The following is a 12,738-nucleotide window of genomic DNA, read 5'->3' as shown; positions in this document are numbered from 1 at the left end:
CGAGGCTCCTTCACCATAGCAAAGGAGCCGTCCCTGCCCTGAACACACTCATCTGCCAGGATACAGCTGTCACTGTGCACATATATAAAACGCTTGCCCTATTTAGAAGGCAGTGGTTAATTACTTCTAATGTGAAACTGAAGCAGTCAGAAAATCGTGTTTTATGGTTCTGCTAGCAAGAGCTCAATCACTGCACCTCCCTGGTCAATTTGTGAATGACACTGGTTCACGGCCCAGCAATTAAAATGTTTCTTTTTAGTGATATATTCAGAAACGTTTTAATCTTTTTTTTTTTTGTTCCATGCATTCAGACTTCTTGTAATGAGTTACAAATAAGTTAAGAAAGGGCAGCATAAGCTGTGAGGGGGTCATTGGATGACTACAAGAAATTAGAAGCAGCCTCATAGTACTTTATTCCCCGACTTTCAGCCATGTTGAACAGCAGCCATGCTGCTACACAACATAGATAAAATACATTGACAAAGCGAATAGCTCTTGCACTGCTGAGACGTGTAGGCTTTGCCAATGCTTATTTTCTACTCTTCCTGTCCCCAAACTGTTTGGTCTTTTACAACCAAGATGCCTTTGTGTAGCAACTGTTTGCACTCTACAAGTTCCACATCAAATCAGAATGTTTCTCTTTATGACAGGTTTTTTCTAGATCAAGTTGAAGAAATGTGGTTGGATAAGAAAGGAGATCCTTATATTCTTACTTTAGATTAAGTATCTCATTATCCACTGTCTGCATGACTGTGTTTCGGGAACAACTCCCTCATAACCTACTTGAAGGTCGCAAAGTTGTATAACAGATGGTCATCTCACTCACCTAGATGTATTGAACAAGTCAAAGAGCTGACCCCAAAGTATGACAATATAAAGACTATCTTGATGAGTGTCGTTAATGTCCAAGTTGCTTATCTTCTGTAACGATATATCTGGTAGATACATATTCTACTTGAAGATTCCTTATCTTTTGAATTCCCCCAGGCGTCAGACTGGATCCGAAGACTTTCTTCGAGCAGTACCTCTGCGCACCGTCAGGTGGCATCGGTCGACTCCGCGGGTGTCGGTGGCGTTGTGTTCGCTGTGATGACATTGCGGTCGTATATGGGCTCCACCCCGGCGTGCTGACGTCAGTTTCTTTTCACGACTTTCCACGCCAGAAGCGAAGAGCAATGAAGAACACTGATAGTTGTGCGCAAAAGTTAGGGACCTTTAAGGAAAGTTCCTGCCCCTAGAAATCAGTTCGCCGAGCGGGGAGGATGGGCAGGTCGGTAAGGAATCTGCAACTGGAATATGTTTCTACCAGATATATCGTTACCGAATGTACGTAACATGTACATCTGATAGAGACTTCTAGTTGCAGATTCCTTCCCTTTTGAATATATACCCGAGCAATACCATCCCGGAGGTGGTCTGCGAACCAAGATCACACCAGGAAGTCCTGTAGGACCGAACGACCAAAGTAGCCATCCCTACAGACCTGACTGTCCAGGCAGTAGTGCTTGGTGAACGTAGGCAGAGATGCCCACGTGGCTGCCTGACAGATATCCAGGACTGGAACACCTCGTACAAACGCTGTGGTAGCTGCAGTTGCTCTAGTTGAGAGCTTGCAAACCCTCAGGGGGTTGCTTCTTTGCCAAAGCGTAGCACATTTTGATGCATAGGAGGACCCATCGTGAAAGGGTTCTCTTTTGCACCACCTTCCCTTTCTTCACTCCCACATATCTCACAAAGAGTTGATCATCCAACCCGAAGTCTTTAGTACGATCAAGGTAGAACGCCAACGCTCTTTTTGGGTCCAGGCAGTGGAGTCTCTCCTCCTCATGTGAGGGATGTGGGGGTGGGTAAAAAGTAGGCAAGGTGATGGATTGACATACATGGAAGGGTGTTACCACTGTAGGGAGAAAAGAAGCCCTAGAGCGGAGTACCACTTTGTCAGGATGTACTGCCAGAAAATTTAGTTTAGATGACAGAGCTTGAGCTCACTTATTCTGAGAGCAGAGGTAATGGCATCCAAGAAGGCAGTCTTGATGTTTAGGAGCCGTGAAGGGCAGCTTTGAAGTGGCTCGAATGGAGTGCATGTCAGATATGAGGATTACATTTAAATCCCATTGGGGCATGATAAATGGGATAGGTGGGAAGAGATGTGTGAGGCCTTTGAGAAACCTCCCTACAATGGGAGATTTGAATAAAGAAGGTTGGTCAGGTATTCTTAAGAAGGCAGAGATAGCAAAAAGGTAGCCCTTGAGTGTGCCCAAGGCGGAGCCCTGTTGGACAAGAGAGAGAACAAAGAGAAGAACTTCAGAAAGAGGTGCAGAGAGAGGATCAACAGATCTGTTGATACATCATGCCACAATTTTTTTCCAATGAAAGGCATATACCGTTTTGGTGGCGGGACACATGGGCAGTCTGATCAGAGGAGCTATGGCCATGCTCAAGAGCTCAGGACACCAGATTCTTTGTGCCCAGTCCAGAGCCACCACAATAACTTGGGCCCGGTCTTGCCTGATCTTCTTCAGAACTCTGAGCAGAAGTGGTATGGGCAGAAAGGCGTACAAGAGGCCTGACCTCCACTCGAGGCGAAAGGCGTCGTCGAGTGTGTGCTGCCTTGGAAACTCCAATGCGCAAAACAGCTGACATTGCGCTTTCTCTGCGGAGGCGAATAGATCTAACCAAGACTCTACCCATTGCTGAAAAAGACTTTGTGTCACCTCCGGATGGAGATGCCATTCCCTTTGAGAGAGGGAAGAAATGCTTTTAATGCCAGTCGAATCGCACTGAGCTCCAATAGATTGATATGAAGCACGGATTCCGCCAGAGACCTCTGATCTCTGCCTCTCCCATGTGGCCACCCCATCCCAGGAGTGACGCATCCGTCACTACTGTGAGGTCTGGTTGGGGAAAGGAGAGTAATCTGCTCTTGACTCAATCTTTATTTGTTAGCCACCACTAAAGATCTTTTGCAGTTCCTTCCAAGATCTGGACTTTGTCGGAGAGTCTCCCTGATGCTGCGCCCACTGGAACTTCCGGTCCCACTGCAGAGCCCGCATATGCCATCTGGCCTTTTGAACCAGCAGGATGCAGGAGGCCATGAGGCTCAGCAGCCTCAGAGTCATTCACACCGAAATCCAGGACAGAGGCTGAAATATCTGTATCATAGTCCGAATATCCTGGACTCGGTTTTCAGGAGGATAAGCCCCAAACCGCACTGTGTCCAGAACAGCTCGGATGAAAGGGAGTGTCTGAGAAGGAGTCAGGTGTGACTTTGGCATGTTTATAGTGAACCCCAGCGAATGCAAGAGGTTTGCCGTGGTCTGGAGGTAGGAGATGACTTTCTGGGGTGTATCCGCCTGCAACAGCCAATCGTTGAGGTAGGGGAAGACTGGGACCCCTAACCGACGCAGATGAGCTGCAACCACTACTATCACCTTCGTGAACACCTGGGGGGTGCTAGTAAGGCCAAATGGGAGCACGGTGAACTGAAAGTGCTTGTGGCCTACCACGAATCTTAGGTAACGTCTGTGGGCCAGCAAGACGAGGATGTGGAAGTATGCGTCCTGCAAGTACAAAGATACCCGGGTCCAGGGCAGATAAGACCTGAGCCAATGTCAGCATCCTGAACTTCTCTTTTTTGAGGAAGAGATTGAGGGACTGAAGATCTAAGATATGACGAAGGCCCTAGTCCTTCTTTGGCACCAGAAAGTAGCAGGAATAACAACCACGATCTACTTCTGATGCAGGGACCCTCTATATAGCTCATTTGGCCAAAATAGCTTTGACTTCCTCGCGGTGAAGTGGCTGGTGGAGAAGACTCGAAAGGGAGGAAGTAGCCCTTCCGAACAATCTGGAGGACCCACCTGTCCGTGGGAATGGATTTCCAGTGGGCCAGATCATGGCAAATCCTGCCTCCAACTGGTTCCAGGTGTTCTGACGGACTAGGAAGGTTTGGAGACCGAGGAAGAGTGGGCGGGGGTGGACTGGGCGACCCGCTGGCTCCCTGATCCCCGAGATCATGGGATCCCGCATCCGCGCAGGGGCTGTACAGCATGAAGGTGTTGATGGCTCGGTGGAAAAGGACACAGTTGGGGGCCCTTCCAAAGCTACGAAAGAGGAGAGAGGCCGACTGGTGGGGTTTAGAGACAGGTGCAAGGCCAAGGGACCGGGCCGTGGCTTGGGAATCCTTAAAGCGCTCGAGCCCCGAGACCGCCTTCTCTCCGAAGAGACGGGTGCCATCAAAAGGCATGTCCACCAACGTTTGCTGGACATCCCCCGAGAAGCCAGATGTTCTCAGCCAGGCGTGATGTCTTAGTGCCACCGTTGATGCAACCGATCTGCCTAGAGAGTCAGTCGTATCAAGTCCACAGCGGATGATGAACTTGGCTGCATCTCTCCCATCTGCGAGCGCTTGGGAGGGGACAGTCCGGGTCTCCTCCGGAACTGTAGGCAGCACCTGCGCGACAATATCCCGGAGAATATGGGAATGGCGGCCCAAAAGGCATGCAGTGTTCACTGACCGCAGCACTAGACTGGCAGAAGAAAACTATCCAGTTTTTTTGATTCCCTATCTGGGGGTGCAGCAGAGAGTGCACCAGAGGAAGAAGAAGAGGAAGCCTAGATCACAAGGCTCTCAGGTGTAGAGCGTTGGGTGAGGAATTTCAGGTCTGTTGGCCCAGGCCGATGGTGGCGGGCAATCGTCCTATTCACACACATTGTTTTTGGTGTACATCAAGAAAACTGGTGTGTTGCAGGCCCACAATCACATTAACCAAACTCCTCAATGCATTATTATCAGGTGAGTCCACATGCCTTTACTTGGACGAACTAAGAATTTAGCGACCACAACATAAAATTTCTTGTGCCTTTAAAAAACGTATATCATGACAGTATAACTCAGTGATAGAGTTTTTGTTTATAGGCGCACTTGCAGCCTAGCCTCCTCAAATAAATATCTTGTGAAACAAACAACACAACATTCATTAGAAAGTTAAACTACATTTAAAATGCTCTTCGCCGCTCATACCCACGATCCCTCTGTAAATCTGACAGTAAAGCAGACGCGCACTTAGAAAAATATATTTAAAGAAGTACAAAGTTCAATAAAGTGTTTTGGGCTTGGCGATTAGATTTTTTTACCTACTGTTTACAAGGTAACACGTAAAAACATCGACTTATTTCCACATTGGTTACAAGGTAACACATAAAAAACATCGACTTATTTCCAAATTGTTTAAAATGTTTCTAGTGCATTGTGAAACGACGAAAGGTGTTTTCTGCAGCTGTATCCACTTTGCACGAGGTAAAAGCAGTTCTTAGTGGATTTCCTTTTTACGGCACTTCACAAGGCGGCGTCTCTACCGGTCCTGGCTTCGCGGCAGTAAACACTTGCTCCAAAGTACAAATGGGTCGCAGAAGCCGGCCGCCTTCCGTCACTTTCCTGCAGCTTCTAGAAGATCCACCTCCTCCAGGGCAGTGCCGCTGGGCGGGTGGCCGGCGGCAGAAATGAGGTAACAGCTCAGCGGCCCCACCTCCAGGCCCAGCACCCTCGTCAGCTCGTAACTCTGAGGAGATAAAGGTATGTTGGCTTAGCAAACAATGCAGTACATTCTGTTCCACGCAGCTCATACCTGCGCGATATACCACAGGGCAAGGTCCTCGCGCGCCGTGACCTTTCACTGCCGCAGCAGGCAATTAAGTACAGGGAAATAAAACTTCGTAAAGGCTGCTATCGGGAACATTCTACTCTGATAACTGAATTGGAGCCTTCCTTGCGCCTGTAATAAGAGTGACTACGCTGTGATTTAGATTACAGTTATGCATTTATCTACAATGGCACACAGGAGTTCGCTGCACTTCAGCGAGTGTGGCAACCCCCTCCTTGCCCCAGTGACCCAGCAGCGATGTCATTCTTCAGGGAAAATCGGGCTCGCAGAACAATGATTCACTAGGAGCCTCGTGCATGCATAGTTTGTGTACGCTGCATTTCAACGTAAGCTTTATTTGTTTTCTCTTAATTTGTGTTTTGTTTGCATTTATTTTCATTGCCTCTGAGAAAGAGAGAATGAATGCAGCTATAGCGGGGCCTAGCAGACACATTTTGCAAGAACGTCCCATATAAAATCATGTAAATAAATGGGTTACAAATGGCAATGTTTATAGCAGACAATGAGCTAAGTTCCGAAATCCTGACCTCTCCCTCTTCTAGTTCTGTACGGTTTCTTTCAAACACACTCTAAATCTTGGAAATAGCGCTACGCCCTTGTCCATAGTAGGCCTGGCTTTCCCGCAACGGCGCTGTTTGACCTTGACAACAGTAACAACTACCACACTCACATCAACGTATGTAGGTGCAGGTTAAACTACCAAATCTATACTTCCTTACACATGCTTACCAGTTTACAATATAGTGTGTAAGGCATATTGTGACCTTAATGAAGGTGCAGGTCGACAATATTTGTCTCGACACTGACATGCAACACTCACACATCCAGACGAGATCAATCTTTTTCTCTTTCGACCAATGTCAATGAATCTTCCCTGAAGTATTTAACACCGACTCTGGAAAGGTTGTTTAGGGTTCAGTGAGTTGGAACATACATCATGTGAGAAGGGCTAAGATCAGCATGGCCAAAACAGCTCAGTGGGTCCACTTGCATGACAGATGGACATTAAGTTCTTGTCTTAGAAATGTGAGGCGTGTGGCAACAGTTATGGACCTAAGAGTGTGAGCTGATCCTGTTCTCACTTCATAGAGTAGGTATAATTAAAAAGTACCCAAAGTTATGAACTCGCTTACTGGGTTGGTAGACCTTAGAGATGCTTTTCTGGGCATCATTCACTTAATGCTTACTCAAGGAAAGGTTTGGTTATGGCAGCCCCTGCCCATCCTCTGCACCGTTGTGTGCCTAGAGAGGACAGGCTGCTGTCCAAGAAAGCCTCAGGGATCTACCTGCCAGTGGCTCCACGAGGCCCAGTGCCTGGCTATCTAACACTTGCACTCTTAAGATAAGGGTTCTTCAATCAGCTCCAGACCGAGGACATTTCAGTGTCTCTTCTGCAAGGGATGATGTTTGCCCAGGCGGCAGGACTGGGCCTTACAGTGCTGTCCCACAGGCAGCTTCCACTCACAGCATAGTTTCTGGTACATACATAGGAAGCCAATTAGACAGTAGTTATCTTCATTAATCATCCTGAAATCAGTTACTTTACCATGGCTTGCATCAGTCTTACTTCCTGAATGAGATAAAATATTGGCTTCCTCCACACCTAAAACGTGTGACTTGCCTTGAGGTCTGTTGGCCAATGTACAAGCTATAGTCAAACAGGTCCCTGAAGGCACACTTACACGTTGACCACAGTGAACGTAGCCTGTTACGTTAGCTCCCTCAGTTCAAAACGAAGCAGGGAAACTCTTTGTCCTCCCCTGTCCTTGCTCTCTCATCTTCCCACCCATTACCCTAGCCCTTAGTGAAAGAACCAGCAACTGCATCTCTAGGCTTTTCTTCAGAGACGTATGCAGCGTGGGCTGCGTCACCTTTTTGACTGTGGCTATGGACTGCAAACTGATTTTCCCACGCTCAGTATTTCTGTGTATAGTATTTTGTCCTAAAATACATTTTTTTTGCTTCCTTTGCTGCTTTTTTTTCCCTTTCTTTGCTTATGTTTAATAAAACAAAGTGTAAGGACCCTATAGGTTTCTTAGGAGGCACTTGCTAGGGCTATCACTGCTGCTGCCCGCTGCCAGTCTAGGTTCTGCTCATGGTTTACAATGATATCAGGAATGAGATGCGTGACCAGTCTCCCTTGCACGTATTTAGTGTGTCTGCCCTGCACATGTTCCTTCCTGGTATGTGGAGGAAGGGGCAAGATGAGTAAATGTGCGTGTGCCTCACTGTAAATTGGTTACGGTTAGACAGTTGCAACAGCACACCCAAAGGCCTACATCACTGCACATGGCCCAAGCACAATACACAAGTAAGAGCGTAATATCATCCTCGTACACTAACGCATTAGTCATGAATGGGGCTTGTAAATCTTGCTGTGCTTTTTCTGTTTTACTTGTGTGAGCACAGTGCACAAGTCTGTCAATACAGTTTTTTTTTTGTAAATTATTCTCTTAAATCACCGCCTGTTACTATTACTCATTAGACTAAGGTCCACTCTGAAATACTGCATAGAAGATATGATTATACACAATAGCTATGCAGTTCTATCAACTGCTGAATCACCTTAACACGCAGACTAACAAAAGAGCGAGGTTGCCTTGGGTTAACTCTAAGTGTACCACGCAGCAGCGATGCAGGCAGCCCATGAAGGCAGTCGGCTATCAACATTCCTCTTTACTGAAATACATCTACTACTTCACTTCAACTAAATCTGGACTGCCTTCCATCTGATGGTATAGAACGTGGAGGAGAAGACCACTCCTTGTTGCAGCGGGGTCTCAGCTTGTAGGATCATGTATGAAAGGAGATACTAGTGTGCGAATATGCACCTGTGGAGAGACATGCATGTGCAGCATGGGCAATAACTCGGTTACCAGTGCACGACCTCTTGACACTAGCTCAGACCATCTGCCTGTATTTTTTTTTTATGTCAGCTGTCATAGGTCCAGAACTGATGTATTCATGCCCCATGTACCATTAAATCTGCCTCTTTTCAGTTGTTCTAGTTTGTAATTTCTGCTGATATAAGGTGGTCGGTTTGACCAGGAAAGTGTCTTATCCACTGACATTACCAGGAAGGCGACCTTTTGTGAGGAGACTCACAACCTCCCCTAGTTCAAACGAGGTGATCTGTCATTGTATAATATGTCTCACATCATCAAACGTTATTGTGAGAAAGTAGCCTCTTTCTAGCCTTGTTACCCCCACTTTTGGCCTGTTTGTGAGTGTATGTCAGGGTGTTTTCACTGTCTCACTGGGATCCTGCTAGCCAGGGCCCGGTGCTCATAGTGAAAACCCTATGTTTTCAGTATGTTTGTTATGTGTCACTGGGACCCTGCTAGTCAGGACCCCAGTGCTCATAAGTTTGTGACCTATATGTATGTGTTCCCTGTGTGATGCCTAACTGTCTCACTGAGGCTCTGCTAACCAGAACCTCAGTGGTTATGCTCTCTCTGTACAAATTGTCACTAACAGGCTAGTGACCAATTTCACCAATTTACATTGGCATACTGGAACACCCTTATAATTCCCTAGTATATGGTACTGAGGTACCCAGGGTATTGGGGTTCCAGGAGATCCCTATGGGCTGCAGCATTTCTTTTGCCACCCATAGGGAGCTCTGACAATTCTTACACAGGCCTGCCACTGCAGCCTGAGTGAAATAACGTCCACGTTATTTCACAGCCATTTACCACTGCACTTAAGTAACTTATAAGTCACCTATATGTCTAACCTTTACCTGGTAAAGGTTGGGTGCTAAGTTACTTAGTGTGTGGGCACCCTGGCACTAGCCAAGGTGCCCCCACATTCTTCAGGGCAAATTCCCCGGACTTTGTGAGTGCGGGGACACCATTACACGTGTGCACTATACATAGGTCACTACCTATGTATGGCTTCACAATGGTAACTCCGAACATGCCCCCCCAATGCCATCCTGGTATTGGGGAGACAATCCCATGATCCCCCGGGTCTCTAGCACAGACCCGGGTACTGCCAAACTGCCTTTCCTGGGGTTTCACTGCAGCTGCTGCTGCTGCCAACCCCTCAGACAGGTTTCTGCCCTCCTGGGGTCCAGCCAGGCTTGGCCCAGGAAGGCAGAACAAAGGACGTCCTCAGAGAGAGGGTGTTACACCCTCTCCCTTTGGAAAAAGGTGTTAGGGCTGGGGAGGAGTAGCCTCCCCCAGCCTCTGGAAATGCTTTCATGGGCACAGATGGTGCCCATTTCTGCATAAGCCAGTCTACACCGGTTCAGGGATCCCCCAGCCCTGCTCTGGCGCGAAACTGGACAAAGGAAAGGGGAGTGACCACTCCCCTGACCTGCACTTCCCATGGGAGGTGCCCAGAGCTCCTCCAGTGTGCTCCAGACCTCTGCCATCTTGGAAACAGAGGTGCTGCTGGCACACTGGACTGCTCTGAGTGGCCAGGGCCAGCAGGTGACTTCAGAGACTCCTTCTGATAGGCTCCTCCAGGTGTTGTTAGCCTATCCTCTCTCCTAAGTAGCCAAACCTCCTTTTCTGGCTATTTAGGGTCTCTGCTTTGGGGAATTCTTTAGATAACGAATGCAAGAGCTCATCAGAGTTCCTCTGCATCTCTCTCTTCACTTTCTGCCAAGGAATCGACTGCTGACCGCGCTGGAAGCCTGCAAAACTGCAACAAAGTAGCAAAGACGACTACTGCGACCTTGTAACGCTGATCCTGCCGCCTTCTCAACTGTTTTCCTGGTGGTGCATGCTGTGGGGGTAGTCTGCCTCCTCTCTGCACTAGAAGCTCCGAAGAAATCTCCCGTGGGTCGACGGAATCTTCCCCCTGCAACCGCAGGCACCAAAGAACTGCTTCACCGGTCCCCTGGGTCTCCTCTCAGCACGACGAGCGAGGTCCCTTGAACTCAGCAACTCTGTCCAAGTGACTCCCACAGTCCAGTGACTCTTCAGTCCAAGTTTGGTGGAGGTAAGTCCTTGCCTCCCCACGCTAGACTGCATTGCTGGGAACCGCGTGTTTTGCAGCTGCTCCGGCTCCTGTGCACTCTTCCAGGATTTCCTTTGTGCACAGCCAAGCCTGGGTCCCCGGCACTCTAACCTGCAGTGCACGACCTCCTGAGTTGTCCTCCGGTGTCGGGAGACCTTCCTTTGTGACTTCGGGTGAGCTCCGGTTCACTCCACTTCGTAGTGCCTGTTCCGGCACTTCTGCGGGTGCTGCCTGCTTCTGAGTGGGCTCCTGGTCTTGCTGGGCGCCCCCTCTGTCTCCTCACACAAATGGCGACATCCTGGTCCCTCCTGGGCCACAGCAGCATCCGAAAACCCTAACCGCGACCCTTGTAGCTAGCAAGGCTTGTTTTCTGCACAAAAACACCTCTGCAAGTTTCTTCACGACGTAGGACATCCATCCTCCAAAGGGGAAGTATCTAGCCCTCTTCGTTCTTGCAGAATCCACAGCTTCTACCATCCGGTGGCAGCTTCTTTGCACCCACAGCTGGCATTTCCTGGGCATCTGCCCACTCCCGACTTGATCGTGACTCTTGGACTTGGTCCCCTTGTTCCACAGGTACTCTCGTCTGGAAATCCATCGTTGTTGCATTGCTGATGTTGGTCTTTCTTGCAGAATTCCCCTATCACGACTTCTGTGCTCTCTGGGGAACTTAGGTGCACTTTGCACCCACTTTTCAGGGTCTTGGGGTGGGCTATTTTTCTAACCCTCACTGTTTTCTTACAGTCCCAGCGACCCTCTACGAGCTCATATAGGTTTGGGGTCCATTCGTGGCTCGCATTCCACTTCTAGAGTATATGGTTTGTGTTGCCCCTATCCCTATGTGCTCCCATTGCATTCTATTGTGACTATACATTGTTTGCACTGTTTTCTATTGCTATTACTGCATTTTCTGGTATTGTGTACATATATCTTGTGTATATTTGCTATCCTCATACTGAGGGTACTCACTGAGATACTTTGGCATATTGTCATAAAAATAAAGTACCTTTATTTTTAGTATATCTGTGTATTGTGTTTTCTTATGATATTGTGCATATGACACCAGTGGTATAGTAGGAGCTTCACACGTCTCCTAGTTCAGCCTAAGCTGCTCTGCTAAGCTACCATTTTCTATCAGCCTAAGCTGCTAGACACCTCTTCTACACTAATAAGGGATACCTGGACCTGGTGCAGAGTGTAAGTACCCCTTGGTACCCACTACAAACCAGGCCAGCCTCCTACAGTTATCGCCACCATCATAGCCACAATACCATTTAAAAAGGAGACAGCCAACATCCTTACTTGGGAAACCCACTCGCTGATTGCCTTCAAGTGCAACAGAGCTCACTTATCACACAACTTTGAATGGTGACCAAAGCAAAGCACCAAACACGTGTATTGTGGGTCAGTGACCGACATCTGAATCCCACAGCTGCAGCAAAGCCGAATCCTTTTGATCTGAGGGGAGGCATCTTCTCTGGCACACTGTCCGTGATAAATTTGATGTTTCAGAAAGCACCAGTCCTCTAGGAGCAGAGCTTCAGATCTGTGTCAATGGGTGCGGGGGGAGGGGGAAGGAACAGATGTCAGCATGCAGGGGTGGCATTTATATGAAACTCTACGCCATCACTTCCAAGATGGTATGACATCAACACAGATCCATTTGGTGCCACTTACTGGCATGACGGGAGCACTGCTGAAAACAACTCAGTATCCAATCTGGTGCATGGGACTATTCAAAAGGTGAGCAATTTGTAGCTGGAAGTATTGATCAGAAGTTCCTGCTATCTCTGAGTCCTCATTGGTTATTTTCTGTGGGTACATGGAGGTGTGGAGCTGTATCAAACCATCCTCACAGCTAAACCCTGTACAAGAGGAAGTCCTGCAATTCCCCTTCAAGTACCTTTATGCAGAGCTAGACAGTCATGAGAACGACACCACCCATTATGCAGTGCACTCCATGACTCGCTGTCAAAGGCAGGGAATGAACTGTTGTTTCGGATACAACTGGGGACACAGTGGCACCTTCCTCCCGCTGCTTTTCAAATGTCACGTCAGTCAGTGCTCAGTAACTGCCTCAGTGCTGCCATCATTGTGGCTGCAGTTG

The 12,738-nt window shown here is 48.1% G+C and overlaps 1 protein-coding gene across 1 annotated transcript in view; it reads right to left on the bottom strand.

Moving 5' to 3' along the window:
* Positions 1 to 4,447: 4,447 nt before the first annotated feature.
* The window catches only part of SPIDR (scaffold protein involved in DNA repair), a 1,761,208-nt gene continuing 1,752,917 nt past the window's right edge, over positions 4,448 to 12,738 (bottom strand). Inside the window, exon 21 of the mRNA XM_069220129.1 lies at positions 4,448 to 5,561. Coding sequence (XP_069076230.1) covers positions 5,430 to 5,561 — 132 coding nt within the window. The 3' untranslated portion in view covers positions 4,448 to 5,429. The remainder of the gene's footprint in view (positions 5,562 to 12,738) is intronic.

Source organism: Pleurodeles waltl, chromosome 2_2, assembly GCF_031143425.1.
Source record: "Pleurodeles waltl isolate 20211129_DDA chromosome 2_2, aPleWal1.hap1.20221129, whole genome shotgun sequence".
In the NCBI taxonomy this organism is placed as follows: domain Eukaryota; kingdom Metazoa; phylum Chordata; class Amphibia; order Caudata; family Salamandridae; genus Pleurodeles; species Pleurodeles waltl.
This window is presented reverse-complemented; position numbering and strand designations above follow the sequence as displayed.